The sequence below is a fragment of the Stegostoma tigrinum genome, chromosome 8 (assembly GCF_030684315.1).
Source record: "Stegostoma tigrinum isolate sSteTig4 chromosome 8, sSteTig4.hap1, whole genome shotgun sequence".
Classification (NCBI taxonomy): Eukaryota; Metazoa; Chordata; class Chondrichthyes; order Orectolobiformes; family Stegostomatidae; genus Stegostoma; species Stegostoma tigrinum.
In genome coordinates this window covers 97424335-97442372 of record NC_081361.1, presented here as the reverse complement: position 1 = coordinate 97442372, position 18038 = coordinate 97424335, and the positions used below count along the sequence as shown (strand labels likewise).

Below are 18038 nucleotides of genomic sequence, written 5' to 3'. Positions count from 1 at the left end.
TGTCCTGTATGGTGTCAAGCTTCTTGAGCGTTGTTGGGGCTGCACCCATCCAGGCAAGAGGGGAGTATTCCATCACAGTCCTGGCTTGTGCCTTGTAGGTGGACAGGCTTTGGGGGAAGTCAGGAGGTGAGTTAGTTCCCACAGTATTGCTAGCCCATGACCTGCAGTTGTAGCCACGGTGTTTATGTGGCAAGTCCAGTTGAGTTTCTGATTAGTGGTAACCCCAACATGTTAATAGTGGGGAATTCAGTGATGGTAACACCATTGAAGGTAGAGTGACAATGATTAGATTCTCTCTTATTGAAGATGGCCATTGCCTGGCATATACATGATTGAGATGTAACTTACCATGTGTTAGTCCAAGCCTGAATATTGTCCAGATCTTGTTGCATTTGAACACGGACTGCTTCAGTATCTGAGGAGCTCTGAATAATGCTGAACATTGGGCAATCATCAGCGAATGTCCCCACTTCTGACCTTATGAGGAGGGAAAGTTATTGATGTGATCACACTGGAGAGAGATTTGCCTGGATATTGAGTGGTCTGGAGAGTTTTGGACATGTTGAGAGATTGGACAGACCAGAGTTGTTTCTCTTGGAGATGTTGAGGCTGAGCGGGACATGATTGAGATGAATAAAATTACAAGCAGCTTAGCTAGAGTTGACAAGAAAAGACTTTTCCCCATATTGCAGAGGTCATTAACAGGGAACAACATAGAACTTAGAACATAGAACATAGAACATTACAGCATAGTACAGGCCCTTCGGCCCTCGATGTTGTGCCGACCTGTCATACCGATCTCAAGCCCATCTAACCTACACTATTCCATGTACGTCCATATGCTTATCCAATGATGACTTAAATGTACCTAAAGTTGGCGAATCTACTACTGTTGCAGGCAAAGCGCTCCATTCCCGTACTACTCTCTGAGTAAAGAAACTACCTCTGACATCTGTCCTATATCTTTCACCCCTCAATTTAAAGCTATGCCCCCTCATGCTCGCCGTCACCATCCTAGGAAAAAGGCTCTCCCTATCCACCCTATCTAACCCTCTGATTATTTTATATGTTTCATTTAAGTCACCTCTCGACCTTCTTCTCTCTAATGAAAACAGCCTGAAGTCCCTCAGCCTTTCCTCGTAAGACCTTCCCTCGATACCAGGCAACATCCTAGTAAATCTCCTCTGCACCCTTTCCAAAGCTTCCACATCCTTATAATGCGGTGACCAGAACTGTACACAATACTCCAAGTGCAGCCGCACCAGAGTTTTGTACAGCTTCACCATAACCTCTTGGTTCCGGAACTCGATCTCTCTATTAATAAAAGCTAAAACACTGTATGCCATCTTAACAGCCCAGTCAACCTGGGTGGCAACTTTCAAGGATCTGTGTACATGGACACCGAGATCTCTCTGCTCATCGACACTACTAAGAATCTTACCATTAGCCCTGTACTTTGCCTTCTGGTAACTCCTACCAAAGTGCATCACCTCACACTTGTCTGCATTAAACTCCATTTGCCACCTCTCAGCCCAGCTCTGCAGCTTATCTATGTCACTGTGCAACCTACAGCATCCTTCGTCACTATCCACAACTCCACCGACCTTAGTGTCGTCTGCAAATTTACTAACCTATCCTTCTATGCCCTCATCCAGGTCATTTATAAAAATGACAAACAGCAGTGGACCCAACACCGACACTTGCGGTACACCACTAGTAACTGGTCTCCAGGATGAACATTTCCCATCAACTATCACCCTCTGTCGTCTTTTAGCAAACCAATTTCCGATCCAAACTGCTATATTTCCCACAATCCCATTCCTCCGCATTTTGTACAATAGCCTATTGTGGGGAACCTTATCGAAAGCCTTGCTGAATCCGTATATACCACATCAACCAGTTTCCTCTCATCTACCTGTTTGGTCACCTTCTCAAAGAACTCAATAAGGTTTATGAGGCACGACCTTCCTTTCACAAAACCGTGCTGACTATCCCTAATCAATTTGTTATTTTCTAGATGATTACAAATCCTATCCCTTATAACCTTTTCCAACACTTTACCAACAACTGAGGTAAGGCTCACTGGTCTATAATTACCAGGGTTGTCTCTACTCCCCTTCTTGAACAGGGGAACCACATTTGCTATCCTCCAGTCATCTGGCACTATTCCTGTAGACAATGACGAGGTAAAGATCAATGCCAAAGGCTCGGCAATCTCCTCCCTGGCTTCCCAGAGGATCCGAGGATAAATCCCATCCAGCCCAGGGACTTATCTATCTTCACCCTCTGGAGGATTTCTAATACCTCTTCCTTGTGAACCTCAATCCCACCTAGTCTAGTAGCCTGTATCTCAGTATTCTCTTCGACAACATTGTCATTTTCTTGAGAGAATACTATTGAAAAATATTCGTTTAGCGCTTCCCCTATGTCATCTGACTCCACACACAACTTACCACTACTATCCTTGATTGGGCCTAATCTTACTTTCGTCATTCTTTTATTCCTTAAATACCTATAGAAAGCCTTAGGGTTTACCCTGATCCTATCCGCCAACAACTTCTCATGTCTCCTCCTGGCTCTTCTGAGATCTCCCTTTAGGTCTTTCCTGGCTACCTCCTAGCCCTCAAGTGCCCTAACTGAGCCTTCACATCTCATCCTAACATAAGCCTTCTTCTTCCTCTTGACCAGAGATTCCACCTCCTTTGTAAACCACAGCTCCCGCACTCTACAGCTTCCTCCCTGCCTGACAGGTACATACTTATCTAGGACACACAGAAGCTTTTCCTTGAATAAGCTCCACATTTCTAATGTGCCCATTCCCTGCAGTTTCCTTCCCCATCCTATGCTCCCTAAATTTTGCCTAATCTCATCGTAATTGCCTTTTCCCAGCTATAACTCTTGCCCAGTGGTATACACCTAGCCCTTTCCATCACTAAAGTTAACATAACAGAATGGTGATCGCTATCACCAAAGTGCTCACCTACTTCCAAATCTAACACCTGGCCGGGCTCATTACCCAGTACCAAATCTAATGTGGCTTCGCCCCTTGTTGGCCTGTCTACATACTGTGTCAGGAAGCCCTCCTGCACACAGCCCTCCTACCCTGTCTCTCTCACTCCTATCAAGAATCATCTTTACTATCCTTTCCTCTATATCTCTGGAACTATTTGGAGGCCTATAGAAAACTCTCAACAGGGTGACCTCTCCTTTCTTGTTTCTTACCTCAGTTGACGAGTCCCCAGACATCCTTTCTGCAACTGTAATACTGTCCTTGACCAACAAGGCCACACCTCCGTCCCTTTTACCATCTTCTCTGTTCTTACTGAAACATCTAAATCCCGGAACCTGCAACAGCCATTCCTGTCCCTGCTCTATCCATGTCTCCGAAATGGCCACAACATCGAAGTCCCAGGTACGAACCCATACTGCAAGTTCACCCACCTTATTCCGGACGCTCCTGGCATTGAAGTAGACACACCTCAAACCAACTTCTTGCTTGCCGGTGCCATCTTGCATCCCTGAAACTTTATTTCGGACCACCCTACTCTCAACCTTTTCTATAGTCGAACTACAATTTTGGTGCCCATCCCCTGCTGAATTAGTTTAAACCCACCCGAATATCCTTAGCAAATTTCCCCCCCAGGATATCGGTACTTCTTCCCTCAGAGGATAGTGAATCTGTGGAATTCTTCACCATAGAGGGTTCCATTAGGATATTCATTAAGTATATTGAAGGATTAGGGACTCATTTTTAATCAGTCAGGGATTCAATGGGGAAAAGGCAGGAAATTGAAAATGAGGATTATCAGATCAGCCATAAACTCATTGAATTGTGAAAATAGATTTGATGGGCTGAAAGTCTGACTTCTACTCTTATGTCTTATGGACAAGCCTACCCTGTGACTTCCCTTGTTCTGTTTGTTCATCCTCTAGAATTTCATTGATAAGAAGTGGTGAGAAGCTTCAAGCACAAGAACACTTAATCGTGCAGGAATACCTCGATAAACCATTTCTCTTGGAGGGCTACAAGTTTGACCTACGTATCTACATCCTGGTGACCTCTTGCGACCCACTCCGCATATTCCTGTACAATGATGGGCTGGTACGCATGGGCACGGAGAAATATCACGCTCCCACCGACTCAAACTTGGTAAGATGATTCTGACTGAAGGCATTGACACAAAGAAAAATGTGACACTTTTTTTTAAAGGTTGATCTGGGGTCTCAATCTGTGCTTACTTCTAGTTGCTGCTGTACAGTTGTAGGTCTGGACTTACAAATAGGCTTCCCAAAACTGGGGGAGGAAGGGTCTGTGTGCTGAAATTTCAAGGGGCCTAAGCTCGGAGGCAACACCTGCTCTCTGACTGAGGAACAAAAACTGTGCTTCCTCTCTGGCAAGCTCCCGATCTCACAGAGCAACCCCCAACCCAACCTCAACACTAATAAAAACAGAAGTTGCTGGAAAAGCTCAGCAGGTCTGTCGGCATCTGTGAAGAAAAAAAATCAAAGTTAACATTTCAGGTCCGGGGACCCGTCCCTCAGAACTGACAGTAACTGGGAAAACGTTGTTTTATTTTCAGAAAATACGGAGGGGAGTCAGGCAGGAAGTAAACGATAAGATGTTGCCTAAAGAGAGAGAAGAACAGTGGGTTAGACAAAGGAGTTGATAATGATCTGGCTGGGAGGGCGAATAGTTGTCAATGGGGACTGTCAGGGGTAGTGTATAATGGCAGGTTATGTGATAACAAGGCCCGATGTGTGGGCTAGGGGGCTGAGACATTGGAGAGCTTAGGTCCTAAAATTATTGAATTTGATATTGAGTCCAGAGGGCTGCAGGGGCTCAAAGCAGCGAATGAGATGTTATTCTCCCAGTTTGCGTTGAGCTTCGCTGGAACACTGCTGCAAGCCAGAGACAACAATGTTGGCCTGGGAACAGGGAGGTGCATTAAAGCGGCAGGCAACAGGTAACTCAGGGACTGTTTTGTGAGCAGAACGTAGATGTTCTGCAAAGTGGTCACCCAGTCTGCGCTTCATTCCCCCAATGTAGAGGAGACCACACTCAGACCGGGGCGGGGGTCGGGGTGGGGGTGGTTTGTTGGGGTGAAGGAAGTGTGGACCAGGGTGCCCCGGAGGGAATGGTACCTGCTGAAAGTGGGAAAGAGAGGGGAGGGGAATCTGTGTCTGGTGGTGGTATCTCACTGGAAGTGGCGGAAATGCCATCTGATGATCTTCTGGATGTGAATGCTGGTGGGATGGTAGGTAAGGACAGGGGGAACCCTATCGCTGTTGCAGGAGGGAAAAGAAGGGGTGAGGGCAGAAGTGCAGTAGGTGGGTTGGAACTGGTTGAGGACCCTGTCAAAATGGTGGTAGGAAATCCTCGGTTGAGGAAGAAGATAGACATTTTGGAGGCTCTCCTGTCAAAGTTGGCCTTATCTCAACATATGCGATGGAGATGAAGGAACTGAGAGAATGAGATGGAGTCATTACAGGAAGCAGGGTGTGAGGATGTATAGTCCAGGTAGCTGTGGGAGTCGGTAGGTTTATAGTGGATATTTGTGTCCAATTTATCACCAGAAATAGAAGCAGAAATGCCAAGGAAGGGAAGGGAGGAGTCAGAGATAGACCAGGTGAAAGTGAGGGCAGGCTGGAAATTGGAAGTGACATGAATGAACTTTTCCAATTCTGGGTGAGAGAGGGAAGCAGTACCGATGATATCAGTGATATTTTGGAGAAAGAGTTGTGTGTGGGAGCCGGCATAGGACTGGAACAAGAAATGTACCATGTACCCCATGAAGAGACAGGCATAACTGGGCCCATGCAGGTACCCACGACAACCCCTCTGACCTGAAGAAAATGAGAGGAGTTAAAAGAGAAGATGTTGAGGGTGAGGACGAGCTTGGCCAAGCGGAGGTGGGTGGTGGTGGGTGGGGATGGTTCAGGTCTTTCATCCAGGAAGAAGCGGAGAGCCCTAAGACCCTCCTGGTGGGGAATGGACATGTAAAGGGATGGCATATCCATGGTAAAGAGGAAGCGGCTGGAGCCAGTAAACTGGAAGTTTTGGAAATGGCGCAAAGCGTCGGAGGGATAATGGGTGGGCATGGGTAGGGACTGGGCCAGGGGACAGAAAACTGATTCAAGGTAGGAAGAGATAAGTCCGTGGGGCAGGAGCAGGCTGAAACAATGGGCCTGCCCAGACAGGCCTGGTTGTGGATTTTTGGAAGGAGGTAGTAATGAGCTCTGCGGGACTGGGGGGCTTGGAAGCAGCGTGGAGTGGATCACCTGATGAAATGAGATCAGTTACCGCAGTTGATACAAAGGTGTGAGGTCCCATGTTGGGATCATGGTCCAGGGGGAGGTAGGAGGAGCTATTGAGAGCTGGCACTCAGTCTCTGCAATGTAGAGGTCAGCACACCAGACTACAACAGCACCACCCTCACCGACAGGCTCAATAACAAAGTCAGGGTTAGATCTAAGCTCACACAGTGCAGTCAATTCGGAGGGAGATAGGTTGGTTCTGGTGAGGAGAGGACAGAGAAATGGAGGTGACTAATATCATATTGACAGTTCTCAATGAACAGATCGAGTGCAGGTAAAAGGCCAGAGGGAGGGGTCCAGATGGAGGGACAGTGTTAGAACTGGGCGAAGGGGTCTGTGGGACGGGGAGTGGACTCTTGTCCAAAGAAATGAGCACGGAGGCGAAGATGGCAGAAGAAGAGTTTGGCTTCATGTCGTGCCTGAAATTCATCAAGGTGGGGACGCAGAGAGATAAAGCTGAGGCCTTTGCTGAGTGCAGAACATTCAGCATCAGAGAGGGGAGGGTGAGGACGGATAGTGAATACCCGACAGGAGGTGGGGGGGTTGGGGGAGGGGATGGAGTCAGAGGGAAGGGGAGGGGAGGAAGGTTCCAGAACGCCATAGGCATCTTTGAGTTGGCACATCTTGTGGGCCTTAATCCCTGAAAGGAAAAGAAAATGTTTCTTGTTAGCATGATAAATGAGCTGGAAGATGAAGTGGAACTGCGGAGTGGTGCAGCCCTGAACCAGAGGGTTACGATGCTGTCGGAGAGAGAGGGTGAGAGTATGTATGTGACGCCGCATGGCACTGAGTGTGGAGCTCAGGATGCGGCGAGAGCAGTTGTCCGTGGAATGTTGAACATCACAGAGATAGCTGTGATCCTGGCAGGATTCAAAACACAAGGGATGAAATTTCAGTTGGAATCCACGTGGGGTGTGTCTGAGCCGGAGGCAGCTGCTGAAGAATGTGATATAGCTGTGGAAATAGGTTTTAGCAAATACCTGATCAAACACCAGGAAGTAACAGTGAGATTAATGTCGGTGGGCAAGAAGAAAGATTGGAACGGAAATCCCATCGGAGAGAGGAACAGAACTTCTTCGAGGTGGGCGTGCCTGGAACAGATACGGTAGTGAGCTAAATACTAAATAAAAACCGAAAGAACTGCGGATGCTGTAAATCAGGAACAAAAATAGAATTTGCTGGAACACTACCTGAATTTTCAATGACAGCATCACAGCAACTTTCAACCTTGAACTGGATTCCCAGTGTGGAACTTTTTTGCAAAGGAGGGGCCCAGAATCGTCGATAGAAATTTGATGACTTAGATCAATCTTGGTCTCAAAGTGTGCTGAATTTCCTGACATAACTGTGGCATCCCTGAACTACCTTTCCTTGTGATGGCACTGCTCCCTCACAGCGCCAGGGACCCGTGTTCAATTCCACCCTTAGACGACTGTCTGTGTGGAGTTTGCACATTCTCCCTGTGTCTGCACGGGTTTCCTCCAGGTGCTCCAGTTTCCTCCTAAGGCCCAAAGATGTGCAGGTTCGGTGGAATGGCCATACTATAGTGTCCAGGGACATGTGTGTCATCAAGGGGAGATGTAGGGTTACCGGGATAGGGTAGGGAAATGGGTCTGGATGGGATGCTGTTCAGAGAATTGGTGTGGACGCGATGGGCTAAATGGCCTGCTTCCACACTGTAGAAATTCTGTGATAGCTTTCCTCTACCCTAGGCTAGCAGAGGAATAACCTGCCTTAGGAATTGTTGGGCACACCCATTCCTATCAGACTATCTGCACGCATACGGCGGGGGAGAAACCCACCAATCCTTCGGGTGGAGGGCATGGGTGCTGGATGCTTCCAGCTGAATCATCCTGTGATGGGCAGGATGTGGAGGAAAAGGATTGGAGCAAAATGCATTCCATGGCAGTAGCTGAGCTACCAGTCAAGATTTCAGTTTCCTAACACATGGCGTATGTTGCATTGGGTCCACTCGTGCAGGATAACTTCATGCAGCGAATCCCTTGTTGCTTCATGGATAGAAACATCTCATTATGCTTGTTTATTGTGCCAGTTACACCAGATGGCTGCAGGTTATACACTTGCTTCTTAATCTGCAACTAATTAGCGTTTTAATTGCAAAACATACTGTTGCACTGTAGACCACCCTGGGAGTTTGAAACGAGTTCTGTGCAAATTGTATGGATCAGTAGCGGTGCAGCAAGGACTCCCTCCTGAATAATCTTGGAGCGTTTTGCTATTTTCATCTTGCCGAGAGTGGTCGGAAGGACGTGAGGTTAGGATAAGGTGCTCAAATTAATAACCCTCCTTCCCCCTACTCTTCTGGCTCTGGAGAAGACTAAGTGTCTCGTTGCTCATTCACCAGGTACTGCCAGCCTGGAATTACAGTAAAGCAACTGAATAAATAGGGACAGCGATAGGAATTCAGGGGAAAAACAAAAGCTACGGTGCCAGAAAGTGCTGAGACTGCGGAAGTTTAGACCACACATTGAGGCAAATAACACAGATGCCATCAAAGAGAGCCGTGATAAGTGTATGAGGAGAAAGCAATAGCATATGTAGGTGGGGTTCAATGTGGTATCTGGTAAGAGGCTCATGTGCGTTATTGTTAGCATAAACCGGTGGGCTGAATGGCCTACTTGTACAGATTCTTAATTTAAAACAAAAGCAGAGTACCAGTGGTTGCTGAAAACCTGAACTGAAAATGAAAATGAAAAGGCTGGAAAAAGTCGGCAGGTCAAGGAATGAAGAGTTAACATTTCAGACCAATGACATTTTAGTTATTTTAGCATTTCACGACGATTCATAGCACACTTTTGGAGAATTGAGTCAACTCAGTGTGGAGCTGGTGGGACACAGCAGGTCAGGCATCATTAGGACCCTGATGAAAGGTGTAAATCTGAAAGGTCGACTTTTCTGCTGCACTGATGCTGCCTGACCTGCTGTGTTCCTCTAGCTCCACACCGTGTTGACTCTGACACCAGCATCTCCAGTTCTTGCTATCCCCTTGAAATACTGAGTGCAGTTTTAGTCTCCTTAGTTGCAGAAGAATGTTCTGGTGATGGAGGGATTACAGTGAAGGCTTATCAGATTGATTCCTGGATTGGTTAGGACTATATTCACTGGAGTGTAGAAGTATGGTTGTTGGGGGCGGGGTGGAGATCTCTCAGAAACCTATAAAATTCTTAACAGGATTAGACAGAAAAAGTGCAGGAAGGATGTTCCCCTTGACCAGAACCAGGGGTCACAGTTTGAGAATACAAGGTGAGTCATTTAGGACTAAGGTGAGAAATTGCTTCACTCAGAGTGCGGTGAGCCTGTGGAATTCTCTACCACAGAAAGCTGTTGAGGTGAAAACGTTGAATGTTTTCAAGAGGAAGGCAGATCTAGTTCTTGGGGCTGAAGGGATCAAAACGTATGGGGAGAAAGAGGAAACAGGGGACTGAGTTGAATGATCAGCCATGACTGTATTGAATGGTGGAACAGGCTGGAAGGGCTGAATGGCCTATCCCTGCTCCTAATTTCTTTGTTTATAGGCTACCCTGAAATGCCTTCACTTCTCACTCCTACCTTTGGAGATGAAGTGACAGTTCTGTGGTAAAACGCGACATCTGTTGTTTCATGGCTGAATGACAGCCTATTGGCCAGGTCTTTGGCAGAGCAAAAATCTCTGTGGGTTTCTTCTAAGTATGCGATCTGTAATACTGGAGAAACAGCGAGTCAGTCTGAAAGATTTTCCACCTGAAAGGTGGTGCCTCTGATAGTGTAACATTCCCTGGATGCTGTGTCAAACTGTTGGCCTGGATTATGTCCTCAAACCTTAAGCAGGAGATTGAGCTCAGGAGTTTTTGCTTTAGAAATGACAGTTTTACCTTTCAATGCCCATATTTGCTTATCCAGCCAGTTTTCTTTTTAATCTTGTATAAATTTCCCCAGTGGGCAGAATGAGCTCTCTGCAAATTGTACGTTTCTGGGCATCTTACTCTGTAATTGATTTTAGCCCCTTATGGACGTTACGTCATTTTGTGACAAGTGGATAAGGCTCAGGGATTACAGAGAAATTAAAGCTCAGATGTAAGTTGTTGGGTCCAGTCAGTCCATGTCAATGCTTATCCTTCATGACAGCAGCCGTCCTTATCTCAAATATCTCTTCTCCTGTTTCCCACATTCCCATTTTTCTCCTTCCTCCAAACAACATTTGAGCATCCAAATTAGGGGCAGGAGTTGGTCACTTGGCCCATTTAGCCTGCTCCACCATTCAATAATATCATAGCTGATCTAATTACCCCACCTTCCCACCTACCTCCGATGTTCCTCCACCTTCTTGTCTATTAAGAATCTCTGTATCTCTGCTTTAAAAATATTCAATGATTCTGCTTTCACCATCTTTTGAGGAAGAGATTCCTTAGATCTTTCATGTTTCAATCAAGTTGCCTCTTAACCTTCTAAACTTTCATGGATACAAGCCTAGCCTGCCCGACCTTTCCTCATAAGATAACCTGCCCATAACAGGTATTAATTCATTACATCTTCTCTGACCAATGCATTAATACTATTTTCTTAAATGATGACAGTAGTATTGCAGACAATACTCTAGACGCAGTGTCACCAACAGTGGCCTATATAATTGAAAGGTAATCTCCCTACATTTGTACTTAATTCCCCTCACAATAAATGATGACATTCTATTTGCTTTCCTCATTACCTGCATGCGAACCTTTTGCATTTAATGCCCTGGGACATCTAGATCCCACTGCATGTGATCTCTGCAACATTTGCTGTTGTGATAATGTGGTTTTAAAAAAATTCTTTCTGAGAAATAGACAATATTTTTCACATTTTCTCCTGTTTGCCATGTGCTAGATCTTTTCCCACCCACTTGACCTACCGACATAAAGATATGTTCTCTTCACAATTTACTTTTTTATCTACGTTTATGTCATTAACAAATACAGCAACCACATCTGTGCCCCTTCATCCAGTTAATTCCTGTTTATTGTAAAAAGTTGAGATCTCAGTATTGATTCCTGTAGCACACCACTTGTTACATCTTGCTAAACAGAACATGACCCATTTATGTCTATTCTTTGTTTCTTGTTTACCAGCCAATCTTCTATCCTTGTGAATATATTGCCCCAACACCAAATGAGCTTTCATGTTCGAAAGTAACATTCAATATGGCACCTTCTCAAATATTTTAAGGAAACCCAAGTATAGTATATCTGACAGTTCTCCTCCATCCACAGCCCAACTTACTTCCACAAAGAACTCCAGTAAATGAGTTAAATTTAATGTCCCTTTCACGAAACCACATTGAATCTGTTTGATTACATTGAACTCTCCAAGAGTCCTGCAAAAACATCTGTAATAATAAATTCTAACATCGTCTTTATTGCCAGATGTTAAACTAATTGGGAGGCTTTCTCTCTGTCTTTCTGAATAAAGGAGATTCATCACTTTTTTTGAGCTAATGGAACATTCCTTGAATCTAGAGTATGTTAGAAAGTTAAAATCAATGCCTTTGACTATATCAATAATCTAGGCCTGAAACATCGGCTTTCCTGCTCCTCTGATGCTGCTTGGCCTGCTGTGTTCATCCAGCTCTACACCTTGTTATCTGCAGTATTAGAGTGTTGAACTCCATTGCAAATGCCATGCTAATGTGGTGAGGCCAATGTCTGTGGATGAGTGTGTCACTACCCATGGAGCATACCACAAAATGTTGGGAACTGCCTACTAAGATATAAAGGTGCAGAAGAGCAAACAGTGAGCTGGAGACACCAGGTGGCGTCTTTGAGTTTCAATTCAGGAATTGTCACTATTTAGTTTATCACTGGTTCATGGGAGATCAGGAAATTACACATGAATGAGGCAAGAATCAGTAATAATGAGGTGTTAATGAATGCAACCGGGCTTCACACCTTTCACTTGTGAGACTCTCATTTCATTGAATGTTTGTTTTCCTCAAAATCAAGATTCTCATTTTTCCAACTGATTTACCATTGTTTACATCATTCAGGGACTGGGAAAATTAAACCCAGAGTAACCTCTTATAATCCAGACCAGAAACGTCAGCTTTCCTGCTCCACTGATGCTGCTTGGCCTGCTGTGTTCATTCAGCTCTATACCTTATTATCTCAGATTCTCCAGCATCTGCAGTTCCTACTCTCTCCATATCAATAATCACTTCCATTTAAGACCCCGGGACGAAGCTTATCAGAACCTAGAGAATTGTCAGCCTGCAGCTCCAGCAATTTACTCAGTACCCCTTTGCTGGTCATTGTAATTTTCTTCAGCTCCTCTCTCCCTTCCATTTGTTGAGTTACAGCTATTTCTGGCTTAGTGGTTAGCACTGCTGCCTCACAGCGCCAGGGACGCACGTTTGACTCCACCCTTCGGTGACTGTGTGGAGTTTGCACGTTCTCCCTGCGTCTGTGCGGGTTTCCTCCGTGTGCTCCAGTTTCCTCCCACAGTCCAAAGATGCGCAGGCTAGGTAGATTGGCCGTGCTAAGTTGCCCCATAGTGTTCAGGGATGTGTAGATTAGGTGAGTTATAGTGGGAATGGGTCTGGGTGAGATGCTCTAAGGGTCAGTGTGGACTTGTTGGGCTGAAGGGCCTATTTCCACACTGTAGAGATTTGATGTTCCTTGTGTCTTATATAGTGAATATTATGCCAATACCTGTTCAATTTATCTGCTGTCTCCTTATGTTCCATTTTTAATGCCCAGACTCATTTTCTCTAGGATGATTGCTAACTTTGATTACTGTTTTCTTTTCAAAATGTCAATATGAACCAATGCTATTTTAAAAAAAATATTTCTGGCTAACCTTCTGTTTTTCGCATTAAGTTAATTTTTTAGTCATTCTTTGCTGTTGTTTTATATTCTGTTCACTATTTTACCCTGCCATCTGTCTTTGTGCAATGATAGCTTTTTTCTTTAAGTTTGATACTATCTTTAACATTTGTAGTTAATGACAGATAGTGGGTTCGCCCCTTTGAAATTTTCTTTGACATTGGAATGTATCAATTCTGTGTATTCTGAAATATTACCTTAAATGCCTGCCGCTGAATCTCTATAGACCTATCTTTTAACGTATTTTGCATTTCACTTTAGCTAGTTCTGTTTTCATGATTGCCTTTATTTAAGCTTAAAACATTAGCCACTCTTGTTCAATCTGAGTGTAAAATTCAATCATATTATGTTGGCAAAAATTAATTAATCTTTTTTGTTGCCTAATACCAGGTCTTGTACATCCTGCCCTAACCTCCTAACCATGTTCTTTTACGAAACTGCTGCAAAAATACTCTATGAACTACTCATATATGCTGTCCTTGACCATTTGTTTCCACTTTGAATTAAAGCCCCATGTGTTTAGTATCTTTCTGACAACGTTCCCTATTTCTTCCTTTGTTCCATTCTGTTGTGTGGTTACAATTAGAAAGACAGTTCACAGCTCCCACAGGAGACTTCTTGCCTTCATAGAATAGCATCATAGAATTTTTACAATGCAGAAGCAGGCATTTGACCCATTATGTTTATACTGACTCTCTAACCAACATTATGATCTAGTTCCATTCTCCTGCCCTGTCCCCATACCCTTGCACATTGTCTCAATTTTGAATGCCTTGATTGAACTTGTCTCCACTGCACTCCCAGACTGAGAATTCCATATACTGAGTATAAAAGTTTTTTTGCTGACATCTGCTACATTTGTAACTCCGGTTTAATTAGAGTTCACAAGGGGGAGCCAGTCGATGTGGTGTATTTGGACTTTCAGAAAACGTTTGACAAAGTCCTGCATAACAGATTAATATGCAAGGTTAAAGTGCATGGGATTAGGGGAACTGTATTGAGATGGATAGAAAACTGGTTGACGGAGAGGAAACAAGGAGTAGGAATTAATTTTCTGAAGAAGACTCCCGACCTGAAACATCAGCTTTCCTGCTCCTCTGATGCTGCCAGGCCTGTTGTGTTCCTCCAGCTGCACACTGTGTTATCTCTGACTCCAACATCTGCAGTTCTTACTGTCTTTGTCGGAATTAATGGGCCCTTTTCAAATTGTCAGGCAATGACTCGTGGGGTGCCATAGGGATTAGTGCTGGGATACCAGCTATTCACGATATATATGAATGATTTAGATGAGAGAAGAAAATGTAACGTATCAAAGTTTGCAGATGATACCAAGTTGTGTGGGAAAGTGAACTGTGATGAGGATGCTGAGATTCTTTAGCATGATCTGGACAGGTTGGGTGAGTGAGCAAAACAATAGCAGATGCAATATAATTTGGATAAATGTGAGGTTATTTACTTTGGAAGCAAAAACAAGAAGGCAAATTACTACCTGACTGGCTGTAAATTGGGAGAGGGGAGTGTGCAGTGGGACCTGGGTGTCCTTGTGCACCAGTTGCTGAAGGTAAGCATGCAGGTGCAGCAGGTGGTAAAGAAGGCACATGGTATGTTGGCCTTCATTGTGAGACGTTTCCAGTACAGGAGCAGGGATGTGTTGGTGCAGTTATACAGGGTCTTGGTGAGACCACACCCACAATATTGTGTGCAGTTTAGGTCGCGTTTTCTGAGGAAGAATTCTCTTGTTCTCGAGGGAGTGCAGCGAAGGTTTTCCAGGCTGTTTCCAGAACTGGTGGGACTAAAGTATGAGGAGAGATTGACTAGGGTTCGGGGTAGACCATTTAAAGGAGATGAGGAGACAATTTTTCACCCAAAGAGTGGTGAGCCTGTGGAATTCATTACCACAGGAAGTAGTTGATGTCCAAACAATGAATGTATTCAAGAGGCAGCTAGATATAGCACCTGGGGGAGAATGGGATCAAGGTTATGGGGAGAAAGCAGGGTTAGGCCATTGAGTTGGATGATCAGCCATGATTGTGATGAATAGCAGAGCAGGCTCAAAGGGCCAAATGGCCTCCTCCTGCTTCTATCTTCTGTGTTGTTGTGAGCCCTCTTGTTTTCCATCCATTTATTTTGTGAAAAGTTTCTACTTATGTACTCTATCCACAGAGATAGTAGGAACTGCAGATGCCGGTGAATCTGAGATAACCAGGTGAAGAGCTGGATGAACACAGCAGGCCAAGCAGCATCAGAGGAGCAGGAAAGTTGATGTTTGGGGCCTATTTCTGAAGAAGGTTCTAGGCCTGAAACGTCAGCCTTCCTGCTCCTCTGATGCTGCATGGCCTGCTGTGTTCATCCAGCTCTACTCTATCCACATCCCACTGTGACATCTGTTCCTCATTTTTCTTACATTTTCAAAGCCCCCACACTCTCCACGCTCCCTCTCACACTCTCCACGTCTTCCACATGTCCCCTTCCCCAGCCTCTCCATTGGAATTATCTTTTATATAGCTTGTTTTCTTAGCACTTAGTAGAGAGGAGCCATTTCGTCCTTTCACATCTTAATTTATGCCCACTTTACATGTGTTCTTTGTCTCTCACCATTATTATGAACGCTCTTGTCTGTTGCTTTGGGTCTCCACACTATCTGTTCCTGCCATTAGTCCACAGCCTCTGTCAAAGTATAAAACAAATTTCCAATCCATTTCAGTTCTAAAGAAGATTCAAACTAGACTCAAAAATTGTCAATTCTTTCTGTCTCCACAGATGCAGTCAAGCCTGCTGAGTTTCTCCGGTATTCCCTGTCTTAAGTTAACACTGAGCATTACATTTAGCATTGGGCAGTATGCTGATATTTTATAGGCATGAGTAAGGGAAGAGCTCTGGATCTTCCAGGAGATAGACTTATCACCCAACTCTCCTCCATCGTTTTAACAGGGCTGTCTGCCACTCCAATGTAACTTGTACCTGATTGCTATCTTGCAATAAACTAAATCTTGTTTAAGACAAGAGCATCTTCCTGTTTAACTAGTAGTTTTCTTCAATCATAGAGGACAGGTCAATCGAATCAGTCAGATCCCAATCTAAAGGAAGGATGGTGGTTACAAACCTTCCTGATATATCTTTCTCCATTGTACAACAGACATCGCTATGTAACCAGTTACGTCTTCATCAGAGATAATAGGAACTGCAGATGCTGGGGAATCCGAGATAACAAGGTGGAGAGCTGGATAAACACAGCAGACCGAGCAGCATCAGAGGAGCAGGAAGGCTGACGTTTCGGGCTGAGACCCTTCATCAGAAATCTGATTTCTGATGATCCCATCACTTCTGATGAAGGGTCTAGGCCCGAAATGTCAGCTTTCCTGCTCCTAAGACACTGCCTGGCCTGCTGTGTTCATCCAGCTCCACAAGTCTTCATCTTATCTGCTCAGTTAAAGCAAGCCTGATTTTGAGTTCTTGTTTCTTTGCCTGTCTTCCCTCTAGGCTGCAGGCTAATGAACCCATATTGCAGCTTCATTGTTAGAGAGGCCCTACCATGCAGAAAGAGGCTATTCAGCCCTTCGGGTCCACACGGATCCTCCAAAGAGCATCCCCATCCAGAACTAGCCCCCTACTTATACCTAGCCTGTACCTCCCCAGATACTAAGGACAATTTAGTCATGGCTAATCCACCTGGCATGCACATCTTTGGACTGTGGGAGGAAACCCACGCAGGCGCAAGAAGAACGTGCACACTCCACACATACAGTCCCCCGTAGCTGGAAACAAACCTGGGTCCCTGGCGCTGTGAGGCAGCAGTGCTAACCACAGAGCCACTGTGCTACTCTACCTTAAACCCTTCTGTTTCTGTGGAATTCAAAGTCCAATGAAGACCATATTGTTGATTTGTCTTAAAAACCCATGTGGTTCACTCAAGCCCTTTAGGGAAGGAAACTGCCGTCCTTGCCTGCCTGGCCCACATGTGACTCAAAGCCACAGTAATGCGGTTGAATTTTAACTGCCCCATGGGCAATTGGGGATGGGCAGTAAATGCCAGTGGTGCCCTCATCCATGAATGAATGTAAAAAAAGAGTGCCCGATGTTGCACTGAGTACTCCAACCTTGGATATTCTATCAATTCACACAACATGGTTAGCAGTAAAAGTCATGTCTGCAGGAAAGAATATACTGAGTGTCATTCCGTTTCTTTTTATGTACCTATTGTAGAGCCAGCTGTTTATGCACCTGACGAACTACTCTGTGAACAAGCACAATGAAAACTTTGAGCGGGATGAGCAAGCAGACAGAGGCAGCAAGCGATCAATCAGGTGGTTCACCGAATTCCTTCGCACCAACGATTACGATGTGGCCAAATTCTGGAATGATGTCTCTGTATGTATCAGCATTGCTTAATTTTTAAAGAAAGAAAGAGAAAGATTTGCATTTCTCGAAGACCTTGCACACTGTCAGGATGACCCCCTTGTGCTTTAGCGATACTGAAGAACCTTATGAATTTCCGTCGCTGTCTTAAGGTGGAGGCATATTAGCCTCTAGATTAGCACGTAGCAGGCTCCCTTATGGAGTAGTGTGGTAATGGCCAGCGCATTCAGCATTTGTGATGCTGACTGTGGGATTCATATTTTCCTGGACACGGTGTGGGGGTTGGGGCGTGGTCAGGGTGGTAACTTGTCTACTCTGCATCAAAATAATGCTGTGAGAACGAGGACTGTCTTATGGGGAGAGGTTGAGCAGGTTGGGCCTGTACTTATTGGAGTTCAGAAAAATGACAAGGTGACTTATTGAAACATGCATATACTTAGCGGACTTGACAGGGTGGACATGGAGAGGTTGTCTCCCCTTGTGGGACACTCTAGGCTTGGAGGGAATAATTTA

The 18038-nt window shown here is 44.9% G+C and overlaps 1 protein-coding gene across 3 annotated transcripts in view; it reads left to right on the top strand.

The window, feature by feature from the left end:
• The window catches only part of ttll7 (tubulin tyrosine ligase-like family, member 7), a 283625-nt gene that overhangs the window by 132963 nt on the left and 132624 nt on the right, over positions 1-18038 (top strand). For all 3 annotated transcript variants that reach the window (XM_059648159.1, XM_059648158.1, XM_059648157.1), the window contains 2 exons: positions 3934-4150; positions 17373-17537. In XM_059648159.1, the coding sequence (XP_059504142.1) occupies positions 3934-4150; positions 17373-17537 (382 nt within the window). The remainder of the gene's footprint in view (positions 1-3933; positions 4151-17372; positions 17538-18038) is intronic.